This window comes from the organism of the source record quoted next, unplaced genomic scaffold (genome assembly GCF_019419815.1).
Source record: "Pyrus x bretschneideri cultivar Hongxiangsu unplaced genomic scaffold, Pyrus_bretschneideri_v1 Contig1, whole genome shotgun sequence".
NCBI classification, from domain to species: domain Eukaryota; kingdom Viridiplantae; phylum Streptophyta; class Magnoliopsida; order Rosales; family Rosaceae; genus Pyrus; species Pyrus x bretschneideri.
The window spans coordinates 6,117,303-6,130,243 of record NW_025999390.1 but is presented as its reverse complement, the minus strand read 5'-3'; the positions used below and the strand labels follow the sequence as shown (position 1 = coordinate 6,130,243).

The window sequence follows — 12,941 nt, the reverse complement described above, 5'->3', positions numbered from 1 at the left end:
CCATCCTATTTCATTTTAAGAAGCTTTAACGAAAATTTTTGTTACTGTTCATTTTAACGAAAAATCATATTTTTACACTAAAAAATCAATTTTGATATTATTTACTTTACCTTTTATTTTGCCCTTATCGTTAGAACTCAAGTTTTCAAACCATTTTCATGGACATGAACCTAGGTTTCAGTCAGTGGCCACCGTTTATGTCAGTCCAAATAAAAAAGATAAAAACTTCCAAGTTGGCGACATTCAACACATAAAATCGTTAAACAAGGCACAGATAGCAACTTTTGTCCCAAATGAAACAAAGAACCAGTTTCCAAAAAAAAAAAAAAAAAAAAAAACAAAGAACCTTGACCAAAAAATGAAAAAGATACAAAGAACCAAATAAAGTCATTCCACCATCAAATGAGAAAGCAAAAATATGACATTGTCACTGACAAAGCTATTTAAAGAATCTATTTCAATTTAATCATACATTAGAGCATCTTAGTAATTTATATTCTTTAAGCTATCTTCAATTCAAAATACACATACGATGATTGTTGTAAATAGAAGCAAAATCTCTCATTATCACAGACAAAACCGTGTAAAGAATCATTTTCAATTTTATCATAAATTGGAGTGTCCCCATTAATCTATATGTTTGAGCCATCTTCAATTCAAAATACACAGAAACAGTGGCCATCGCAAATATAATCAAAGTCTCTCATTGTCACGGACAAAGCCATGTGAAGAATCTTTTTCAATTTTATTGCAGATTGGAGCGTCCCCATTAATCTCTTTTAATGTCCAGTAGAAGGTTCGGCGCGTGTCTTCGCCTCTAAAGCTCAAGAACAAACGTCGTGCTTCCATTGTTTCGAGGAGGAGGGTAAAGATGCAGAGGAGGGATCAACGGCTGTGATGGTAGTATCCATGGATTGTTGTTGGCAGAGCTTGTGGTTTTCCCAGATGATGTGCAAATGCCAAGTTAACGAGTCGCTTTAGTGACCCTTCAGTCTCCCTAAATCACGAAGGGAAAGTGTTTCCCACTTTTGTCATATTTTTCCACTCCAGTTGAAATTGATTTCTAAATTAATTTTTTGAAAAATTAATTTTCTGAACTATTTAAAATCAGTCAATTAACTTTTTTCCGTTAGATTACAGAATCAATTTCGTCAAATTCAAGGAAAAATTAGTCATTTCATCATTAATTGTTACTTATCGGCTATAACCACCAATAAAATTTTGACACATGGACACAAAATAATTCAAAAATATATAGCATAATGAGAAAACATAAAAACCAAACGTTTACATAATGAATCATCTCACATTGTTATTACACATTATTTTGTTTTCACATATCATAATTACATTGTTTGTTATAGTTGATAAATAAGAATTGATGAAGGAAAGACTAATTTTCCTTTGAATTTGACGAAATAATGGATGGAATCTATCGACAAGGGGTCAATTTGCTTATTTCAAATAGTTTAGGGGGTTAATTTACTAAAAAAATAGTTCAAAGGGTTTAATTTCAACTGGAAAAATAGTTCAAGGAGTTAAATGACATTTTACCCATAACCTAATCGTGCACTTCTTGGTGTACAATTAAAATTTTAGAGTTCTTCGACGACAATTAATGTTTCAAGTGCCAATAAGCAAGACAATACTTCTTTGTTCCTTTACAATTCTGTTTTAGAGTCTTTTAGTGACTTGTTTCAATCATCTTCCCCATTGCTTAAAGAAGTGAGCCACTGATTCAGATACAAGATACTATCATTACCGCTTGGATAATTAGACTTCAACCCATAATCGCAACAACCCTATTGCAAAAGCGAAGCTCTGCCAACTGAGCTATATCCTCCTGAGACAAGTGGATCATGCACGTCCCTTCCGTTAAGGCTTATTTGAGGGATCCTTTATAGGGTCCATTCCACATCATATTTCAATGATCTAATCGTTCACCTTGTACATCTTCCCTCAAGGATCATTTCTCTAAAAAAATCACTCACATCTCAAATTATTTGACTGTTGATTTAAATAGTAGTACTGTTAGTATCTCTTTGAAAAATTGTATTCATATTCATCTAGGGTGAGTTTATTACAACATAATATCTCGAACTAAATTAATTTCAAAGACTAAGCTAAACTAGTTTAAAATAGATTAAGTTAGACTAATTTAGTAAAGCTTTTAATACAATATTAAAGTAGAAAGCAAAAAATAAAAAATAAAAAAATAAAAAAATTCTCTTTTCCATATTCTAGGTGGTAACAGAATTTTAAGATTTTAGGTTGTGGAGGGTTGAAGTCACTGAAAAAGCTTGCTTGAGACGAGTTTGGGGAAGACAAGTGGTCATCCACATAAGTCTTAACTAATACCATGTTTTCGGTCGGGATTAGCTAGCAAGGCACGAGCAAGTTTGAGATAGCGTCATTTAAGTTATCTTTTGCTGCGCCAAACACGCGACTACACTAGCTGTTAGTCTAGTCCAATTTAGTTCAATGAAAGCTAGTTTTGTCAAGCAAACACACCTTAATTTTCTTTACTGTAATTGGATGTCTTAACGGTATTGAATTTGTCTAATTTTTTACATTAATAATCTATAATCTTAATGTCTAAAATACAAATAATTTAAATCGATGAACAAGATTCCGGAATAAGCACCACAACTTGTCCCTCCAATAAAATTATTCGAAGATCCCTTAACTTCAACGGAAGGAAAGAGGCAAAGAAGTATATTTGCCTACTTATGCAGCTCTCCATCTCCTCCCTCTTTCTTTCTTTCTTCCTCTGCAAATCTTTCATCTAGTAAATTGGGGAATGAGGCGTGGCCTGAAGGATCATGCAGGTTTTTTCCTCTGTTTTCGATTAATAGTTTATTTGCTTTTATGAAAAGCCATCGTATTTCATTTTACCTTGGGCGAGCGGATCTGCGCACTTCGATCCAATTATATACATAGAAAAGTACTTCTCTTTTTTCATGTACTGAAATGAAATGAAGAAATGAAGGGTGATCTGACTTGAATTAATCATTAATTTGCAGTAAGCAGTTATGGATACAAGTACAGCCCTTGAAGCCTCATCTTCATCTTCACCGTCCTCCTCCTTCTCCACCACCTCTTCCTCCTCACCCTACGATGTGTTCTTGAGCTTTGGCGAAGACACGCGCAAAACCTTCACGGACCACCTCTACTGGACAATGAAAGACGCCGGAATTGACTTCTTTATGGAGGAGAACGAATCAATAAGAAGAGGGGAAAATATATCAGACAAAGTGAAGCAAATAATCGAAGGGTCTAAGGTTTCGGTCATCGTCTTCTCAAGTAGGTATGCGGATTCCATCTGGTGTCTTGAGGAGCTAGTGCAGATCATGGAGTGCAGAGGAACAGTGAAGCAAATGGTTCTGCCAATATTCTACGATCTTAGTCCGTCAGATGTTATAGGTACTTTTGTACTAGCATTTCAGAAGCATAGAGAGCGCTTCCATGAAGATACAGATATACAAGAAAAGCTACGGCGGTGGACAGATGCTCTTACTGCAGCTGCAGGTTTGACAGTCTGGGCAGATGCTCCTACTGCAGCTGCAGGTTTGACAGTCCGGGTTTTCAGAACGACTAATGGGTTAGTACGTACTTTTCTCTGTTTGTTTGTTCATTATTTTTTTAAATCGTCATCAACAGTCATGCTTAGATTTGACTCTGAGTTCTCTGTGATTTTTTTTTTCTTTTTCAATCCAATTCTTCTCCCGAAATTCTCCTTCTAACTTTCATCAATTTCTCTAAATTTAACGTCAAAGTTGAATGGCTAGAGTTCAAGCCTTCTAAAGATACATGAGCTTGTTCTCCAATTGTTTCTTCTAGATGTGTGTGGCCTGATAGCTGCGCTCATTCAAATGGGGGCGGTGGTACTCATGATTTAGGCCTCGTTTGATAGCTAAGACTGTATTGACTATTTCAGTCGAATAAGATAATTAGTCATCGAATAGTACTGACATAATTAATCGGACATTTGGTGCTCTACCAGATTAAAAAGTTGACTATTTAATATAATGTTTGATATTGTGCCGATCATCATACTGTAATTATTATTTTTACAAAATTAATTTTAAAAAGATAATTGTTGAGAAGATAAATTATAAATCTAACTTTAGATAAAAATTTGGGTGCCTCAACTTTGATTAGTTTCATCCAAAACAAAAAGTTTGCCTTGATACTTCCAGATTTGCCCAGACCTTTGCTCCTCACACAGAAAAGCCAAAAATTCTCCATCTTCCTCTCAACACCTTTGCTTTTCACCCAACCAAATCCAAACCCAACTCATCAACCTCCACTCAAGTACAACCAAAAATTGCAGTTGCTCAATCTTTACCAAGAATTGAAACTCAAAACTCAAAGCAGATTTGAAAGAGGAAACCCTACTAGCCACATTTCTTGTCGAAGTGTTGCTACTGGATTCACAAGAACACCATGAATGACAGATGAGAAAGAACACGGTTAGAGAGATGAGGAGGAATGGGTTCGATTTATAGCCGATGTCAATGTGTGAGGACGAAAATGGATCTTGGGATGGGAGAAATCGGGGTTAGGCTAATGGAGAATGAGAGGATGGTGTTCTCGGCGTCACCTGCGAGGTAGGGTGGGTAGCTGATTATTCGCGTTTCTGATGTGCATGAGATAGATTGGAGAAGGAAATAGAGAGAACGAGAGACAGGGAGGAAGCTAGAGAGAGCATATCGCTGACCCAATTAATTATATCGAGTTTTTTTAAGGGATAAATAAGTGGGTGTGAATTGGACTAAAGGGTGGGATCAGAGAAATTGTATGAGTACTATTTAGTACACAATTACACTAAACACCCAGGATTGTATTATTTATCCTATCCAATCACTTATATGGGATGTCAAACGAGGCCTAACTTTTAGATTTGTTTAGGGTTTTGGTTCTTTAGGGTAGTGTGGGCTTAGTAAAAGATTGAGTTTTCGTAGTGTGAGTTTTATAGATGTTAGTGCGGCTTGTCTTTGCTCTTTTGGACTTATGTCTTTGTTAGTGTCTCGTGTTGGTGTTGTCTATCCCGATGTAACCAGTAGTTTCAATGGCAGTTAGGGGCGCGAAGAATCTTTTGTATCTTTTGTATTTCTATTTGGAGTCAGGTGCTTTTTTATGCACAGTGTTCCCTTACTAATTTGGTTGGTGATTCTGTGCGCATAATCTCTCATGTGGTGGGTTTTATAAGACGTGATTGAATTTTTAGTTTCCAAAATTGAAGTTCTTTTGACTTTTGAGTGATGAACATGTTCTTTTGTTGCTTGTCGTGATTTGTCGTATTATAAATTCGATGCCAATATGGTGGCTATTAGTTTGGCCAAATTGGCCTTTTTTTTTCTTTGAAGCCTTCTTTGTTTGAGGACCCTCTAAATTTGCTTCAGGATTACCTTTTACAAAAATGAGGATTTGAATATGGGACCCCAAGTGCAAGGGCAAATACTCTTAACAAATTGAGTTACCAGTCACTTGCTAAAATTACCTCTTTGAATTTTGTACATTTTCTTAAGATTATAATAAAATTGCTTATCATTTCACTAAAAAAAAAAACGAATATTACAAATGAGCGAAACTCTCACAACCCAAATTCCACAAATTACAAACCTTAAACCAAATGAGTAGAGAACCTAAAACAAATCGAGAAGATTCTCCTAAATTGTTCTCTAACTCGTAAATTGATTCTCATGAATTGCCAAACGAATGAGCCATGACGTTTGTCTGCACTCATGACTCCAAATGCTAACCTTCACCCCAAAACCCAATTAGAGAAAATTCTCTAAGCCAGTGGTGAAGGCACACAAAATAAACTAAACCCTAAGGTCCTAATTATAATGCATAGGACTTAGGCTAGAATGAGAATCTTAATCCTAATTGGATGTAAATCCAAATCCTAATCAAATAGTTAATTAACAAAAAATTTCTACCAAACAGAAAATCCAACCAAGAAGTCAAATCCAAACTCAAATACACACCAAAATGAGATAGGTAACACAAACCTAATTTCTGCATCATTCTAATTTTGAGCCGTAACACACAACATGGACCTCGAGTGAAAGAGCGAATGCTGTTAACCAACTAAGTTACAAACCACTTGCCAAAATCTCTTTGAATTTTGTACATTTCCTTAAGATTCTAGTAAAACTGTTTATCATTTCACATAAAAAAAAGAAGGTTGTTAATTGCCCACATGAAAACCTATAAAATGATTGTGAGTATGGATTGAAATCTTTGATATTAAACAGTGTAGTACAAAACTTAGGAATCATTTGATAACTATTTCGTTTTTAGTTTTTAGTTACAAAACAAGTTTTTAATTTTCATATAAAATGAAAACAAAAATTATTAGGTGGTAAGTGGTGGGTTGCCATGATGGTTGGGCCCTTCATCAACAACTCACTAGATTCACGATTCAAACCCTCACCCTTGCCCTTAGTGTGTATATCGCTTGCCTTGGTGATTATGAAACGGACCCCTTAGAAAAACATGAGATATGTATCATGTGGTAAGATATAATGGCATATGAAGATTTTGATTGATATTGTTGGACTCATACATAATTCAAATCTTATTCACTCCCAAGCTCTTTAGTAATAATGAATCAAGGTATATTTTTAGTTTATTTAACCTTGTAGTTGCTAATAAATCTTACGTATTTTTGCTTCGTTTTCAAATTTACCTATCAGGTATGAAGGAATGTTTATAAGGGAAATCATTACAAAAATCACAGCTGGAATAACTTTTTCCGAGCTTCAAAGATCAGATTCTCCCGAGCTCGAAGATATCGATTCTACCGGGCACACAGATATCGGTTCTTCCGTGTCTAGCGCGAACTCTCCCCTTTCTTTAGAGCCGTTGAAAAAGAGGCGTCACGAGCCCGACCGCTCTGACAGTACCTCACGCAAGTTTTCAGAGACAAGGTACGCGTCATTCACTACCAGCGCATTTTAGCTTACTATTCCTCTCCCCAGCTAAAATACGCCTACTATGGTTGATAAAGTTTGTTGGTTTTTCCGTAGTCCCGATGAACAAACCATGAAAATTGGTTAGAGTATACCAGGAAACGAGTTGACTCGAACGATTCAACTCGGTTTTACTTAATGGACCCGGTTTGGGTCGACGGGCTATGTTGCTGGGCCATTAATTGTTGTAGCATGCGTTGACGCTAACACAATAAGATGCGCCTGGTGTATTTTAGGGCTTGGAGAAAACAGTTTCATATTGATGATACCAAATTTGGGATTGCTCTGCTATATATTTTTAGGATTTAGAGTAAAGTGCGACCTGCATATGGCTCGGAAAACTGTAAAATGTTAGTTCGTATGCTGTGCCCGCATAACTACTTACTGATAGGGTTTTAGATGTGGAAGCTGTTACTTGATCCTGTTATCAACGTTAAATATAAAACAGTGAACGCTTTTTTGCAGGCAAGTTTTGCATGGTACAGCTGGTGTGATGACTCAACAAGTCCAAGCTCGAAATCAGCAATTGGCAATCGGCAGGGTCCACACCGGTATGCTTAGGCCAGTTCCAAGCTGACCAAAAGGCTTGTTTTAACCTTCTGGTCTTCAAAGATATTAATATTTTAATGAACAGTACATGATCATATTTGTCTTCCTCTTTAACCATGGGCTAAAGGACCATAAGACCAAATATAATTTATTATTTAAATTTAAAAACTACAACAACTTAAATTTAAAAACTACAACTTATATTTAAAAACCACAACTTAAATTTAAAAACTACAAATTAAATTTAAAAACAACATTAACTTAAATTTGAAAACTACAACAACTTAAATTTAATATAAAAAAAAAAAGAAAAAGAAAAAGAATCCACTGGTAACTGAAGTTAGCTAGCCGTTGCTGGTTGGCTGAGTTGGGCCAGCTGGTTGGCTCTTTGGCCCTTTTTTGTTCATTGGGGCCCATGAGCCCTTTGGCCTAGCCCTCGATTGCAGACGATTTTCGGATTATTTTTAAGCCCTTGGTCATCTGAACTCTTAAGTTGGAGATGACCTTGGTTTTATTTGGAATTCCATTAAATGTGTTTTGGATCATGTTTATCTGTTCTTGCTTGTATATGGAATTAGGACATAAAGACAGAAATCAATCCAGTATTGAATCCCAGAGCTGCAGGTCCGATAATGTCTTTCACGACGTTTGATTGACCATGTCTCACTCTGAAATATTATGTGCACATATTGATCCGCTGTGCTGATTAATGTATTCTATTTTTATATTGGTAGCCTGCTACACGAAAGTAATTTGTGAGTTAGTAGTTATAGAGTTGAAAGATTTTGTAGGTTTTGACGATATTGTATAATGATGCTTGTACCTTACATGTAAGACTCTTTTTCAGGATCAAATCTGGGTGGAAATAATTTGACGCTAGAGCCGGCCCACAGGGCTTCGGGCCCAGAGCTCGGGCCTCCATCTCTACTTGGGCTGGCAATTCTTCCCAGGCCCGAAGCTAGGGCCTCCACTTCCACTCGGGCTCCTTCACGCTGGAGCCGGTCCATAGGGCCTCCGACCTCTTTTCTCGGGTCTGTCCCCCGAGCACCCACCTACGATGGAGTTGCTCTAGGATGGTCGCTCACAGTAAGTTTTTTATGGCTGGATAATTTTCTGTTTGTTTCTTAGCCTTTGTTAGAAAAATTCTTCTGTCTATTTGGACCATTTCTTTTCTTGAGTTTCTGGTCCTGTATTAAAACAATGGTAATAGATGTGCTAAATTAAGGATGGCAACGGTTTGGTTTAGAGACGGAAATGTTATATCTATCCCCATAACGATGAAAATTAACCATATCCATAACCGTCAATTAACCATCAGTTATTTCCATAACCATACTCATCGGGTAACAAATTCCCCATCGGTTAACGATTATACTCATCTTCGTCAATACAAAAAATATATTAATTCAATTGACACATGATAATTTGGTAAATATTAATTTCGTCATTAAATATTTGATGTATAAAATGACTTAATGAATAGATCTTATGGAGCATAAAAATTAAAGCTAAACATTAATAATATTGGCTGATTTTTGATACATCCCATAAGTACTATTGGTCTGGATTCTCATAGATTTTGATTCATATCAAAACCCTTTAACTTGCCAACAAAATGCAACTCACATAGTGCAACTTTTGTATTCTCAAGGTAATGGATTCAGTGAATAATATATATATATATATATATATATATATTATAATACAATTATGTTATATATAAATATTATTATATTATATATAATTCGGTTCTAATTCGGAGACGGATATAGATTGAGGATCCCTGTAACCATATCCAAAATCATAACAAAATATTATTCACAGTTTTTCCATATCCAAAATATACCCGAATTTTCATACCTAAATCTAATTCATTCGGGCAGTTATTCACAGTTAGCGGTTTTAACGGTTATAATTGTTATCCCCACTCTAAATGCATCAATATTACATTGTTTCTGAATTTGGAAACTATATTAGTTCAGTTGTTGTCCATCTGTGAAGTTTAGAATCTGGAAGCGACCAATGTTCGTTTAAATTTATAATCTCTATCGTCTATTTGGTTGCATTTCCGAAGATTAGGGTATCACCCATTAATACTCTACAGCTGTTTTTCTCCTTGTTAGGGTTTGGAGCAGCTTTGCTCTGGACTTTTTCAGCAAAATATGACATCACCGTCTGCTGCCAATGATGAAAGTAGAAGACTAAGAATGCTATCGAATCGCGTTCTTGGGAAGGATGGCCTTGCAAATATAGGATCACCTCCTATTTTGCCTCAACTTCACCAGCTTCAACAGCACGCTCTTTCCAATCAGCAGTCACAAAATTCAAATCTCATTCCCCATCAGCAAGATAAAATGGGGGGTGCTGGCAGCATCACTATGGTTGGTAGCATGTCGAACTCTTTTCAAGGAAATGATCAGGTCTGTCCTTTTATGGTTATTTATTATGAACTTTTTCTTGGTCAATTAACTCAGGCTCGTATTGCTTATCAAACTTACAACCTTGTAGAATAGTAATTGTTCAATTTTTTATTTACACATTGTCGAGAATTCTTGGGGAAGCTCCTTATACAGTTTTGCCTACGCAATTTAAGGTTTCAAAAAACCAGCCAGGGAATTCCTTGCACGGATTCTCATTGGGATTCCATTTTGGCAGTGGGATGATAAAGATCTTGAATTGCAGGCTGATATGGATCGATTTGTAGAGGATGGGTCTCTTGATGATAATGTCCAGTCTCTTGTATCCCCTGATGATGTGGATCATAGAGATGCTATTGGTCGAGGTATCGATGTCAGCAAAGGTGCGGTGGGTGCCATGTTGTGGAATGAATTCTTTGTTTAACATCATCCTGAACGTAGTATCTGCCAGTATTTTCTCACCTACAATGCAATTCTTTCGTATTTTCTTGAATATTAGATATATACATTCATAAAAACCAGGACAGTGCAAGTTATCTGTATTGACTCACAAGTCTCAATTAATGATCTTTGTCTTTTTTCTTTTGTCAATTTTTATCTCCCATATATAATTGTGTTGTCCACAAACACACAAACAGTGTCAATACTCGTTCTTCTTATCTTCGGAAACATTCAAAAGAGAGAATGTAGATGTAACTTATCATAGGAAGTAAATAGCATACGGTCAACTAATAAAAAATCTGTCAACCAATTTTTCATCTTTTTGGTCGTGTACTTGGTTTCAGGGAATTGCATTTGTAAGTGTTATTTTGTTCATCGTAGTTTTTTTTTCTTTTTAAATAATTAAAATAGTAAACCTGGTTGTTCGCAGCTACTATTGTTTACTTTGAGGGCTCAGAATTTGAATTTGACTGCAGGGTTCACATTTACGGAAGTAAACTCTATTAGAGCAAGCGCAAGCAAGGTTACAAGCTGTCACTTCTCATCAGATGGGAAGTTTCTTGCTAGTGGGGACCATGATAAAAAGGTGAGTGAATGAATGTTGAAATTGCTAATAACTTCTGTGGGAGGATTCAGAACTGCTGCTACATATGGGCTAATTGATTCTTCCCGAACATTAACATGTGAAATTGTTTGTTTAGTTTACTTCTTAAAAGCTATAACGTTTACTTTGTTGGTTGATGCTTCTACTTTTTTAGAGTGTTCTTGACATGTGTATTATGCAGGCTGTATTGTGGTACACAGATACATTAAAGCCAATAAGTGTGCTACAAGAACATTCAGCTTTTATAACTGATGTTCGTTTTAGTCCGAGCATGCCACGTCTTGCAACGTCTTCATTTGACAAGACTGTCAGGGTTTGGGATGCCAACAATGTTAGTGAAAAATTCTTCTGTCCTTATCATCTAGTTAGCTTATACTCTGATTTTAACCTATTGATTCGAGATTTGAAGACTTGTTAGAGTAATCAAACTAAGTATACATACTTCTAGTTTGATTTCTATCATACATTCTGTAATCCTTGCCATTATGAGTTCTTCTATATGCTTCATTGCTCGGGTGCTGAGTTTGTGCCTCTATTCTTAAAAAGATGATTTATCTTTTGTGACATGCTGTATCAAGCCTTCTTTATGGTTTTATTCTGCAGCCTCGTTATCCTCTCCGTACCTTTATGGGACATTCGGCCTCAGTTATGTCATTAGATTTCCACCCAAATAAAGATGACCTCATCTGTTCTTGCGACGTGGATGGTCAGATACGCTACTGGAGTATTCACAAGGGCAGCTGCTTGTGCGTGTCTAAGGTAGAATCTTGTCTTCTGGGATGCAGGAAGTTCATGGGGGTGGGGTAGTGGTGGTTTTCATATTATTTACGTTTTGGTGATTCTGATATGCTTGAACGTATTAGGGTGGTACGGCACAAATGAGATTTCAACCCCGTCTTGGAAGATTTCTTGCTGCAGCCGCAGAGAATGTTGTATCTATACTGGATGTTGAGACTCTGACTTGTCGGCATTCTTTACAGGTCAGTCTAACTTTTTGTGTCACTATAATTTTTCTTTCATAGTTGTAATTAAACGGATCATGTGATATTATCATGTGAATTCTCAACTGCATTACTTGGGAATTTGGATTTGAATGCAGGGGCATACTAAGCCTATCCATTCTGTGTGTTGGGATCCTTCTGGCGAATTCCTTGCATCTGTCAGCGAGGACTCTGTAAGAGTTTGGGCACTTGGAGCGGGAGGCAAAGGGGAATGCGTTCATGAGTTAAGCTGCAACAGAAATAAATTTCATTCATGCGCTTTCCATCCTGCAGATACTTCACTGCTGGTCGTTGGCTGTTATCAGGCAAGTCAATTCTGCATTATTGTTCTTATATAATGTTTGTTACATTTTTTGCTTGGAGACCACTACTCTCTTAAGCCGTTCGGATATTTGTTCCCATTTTACACGGGAGAAACAATCCTTTACTGGTACTAGTGTTGCTGCAAGATATCATATTTTGATTTTTATTTGGGGAAAATAATTGCAGACACTGGAGTTATGGAACATCACAGAGAACAAGACAATGACTCTACCAGCACATGAAGGACTCATTGCTTCTTTGGCGGTGTCAACTGTTACAGGTTTGATTGCTTCGGCTAGTCACGATAAGTTTGTCAAGATCTGGAAGTGAAATGGTTGTTACTCTGATCAAAGAACTTTGACTGACTTGTATTATTATTGTTGTTGTTGTATTCCTGTTACTATATAATAAAGTTAATTAAAAGTCTATTTTGATGCTTCATGGACTTGTAGCGCTTCAAATACAGATACTCTTATGCTTCCGTTTTCCTTTGTTGTACACAAAAATCTGAAACCAAAACAGATAATGTAATGTTAAATTCCAGGGAGTTCTAAATTTTGGTTAATTTGGAGCCTGGAACCAGATATTCGCCGAGCAAGAGTTTTGATCATCGATTAGCTGATGACATTCAATTCCAGCCGCTGAT

General features: G+C 36.4%; 1 protein-coding gene across 4 annotated transcripts; it reads left to right on the top strand.

The window, feature by feature from the left end:
- Positions 1-2,686: 2,686 nt before the first annotated feature.
- On the top strand, positions 2,687-12,736 carry LOC103957514 (transcriptional corepressor LEUNIG_HOMOLOG-like). Of its 4 annotated transcripts, XM_048582026.1 has the most exons (14): positions 2,687-2,828; positions 3,024-3,528; positions 3,568-3,601; positions 6,705-6,938; positions 7,446-7,531; positions 8,377-8,615; positions 9,653-9,949; positions 10,185-10,329; positions 10,864-10,973; positions 11,173-11,322; positions 11,595-11,750; positions 11,855-11,971; positions 12,091-12,297; positions 12,482-12,736. In XM_048582026.1, the coding sequence occupies exons 2-14, from the start codon at positions 3,033-3,035 to the stop codon at positions 12,623-12,625; spliced, it is 2,415 nt and encodes an 804-aa protein (XP_048437983.1). In that variant the 5' UTR covers positions 2,687-2,828; positions 3,024-3,032; the 3' UTR covers positions 12,626-12,736. The 4 variants fall into 4 exon arrangements, with proteins under 4 accessions (XP_048437983.1, XP_009367963.2, XP_048437979.1 ...); XM_009369688.3 differs by having other exon boundaries at positions 3,024-3,601; positions 10,212-10,329; XM_048582022.1 differs by having other exon boundaries at positions 3,024-3,601.
- Positions 12,737-12,941: the final 205 nt, after the last annotated feature.

Coding starts and splice junctions, on each gene's coding strand:
- LOC103957514 (XM_048582022.1), top strand. CDS start 3,033: ATGGATACAAGTACAGCCCTTGAAGCCTCATCTTCATCTTCACCGTCC. Junction 9,950..10,184: donor CTTTTCAAGGAAATGATCAG/GTCTGTCCTTTT, acceptor CCATTTTGGCAG/TGGGATGATAAAGATCTTGA. Junction 12,298..12,481: donor TGGTCGTTGGCTGTTATCAG/GCAAGTCAATTC, acceptor AAATAATTGCAG/ACACTGGAGTTATGGAACAT.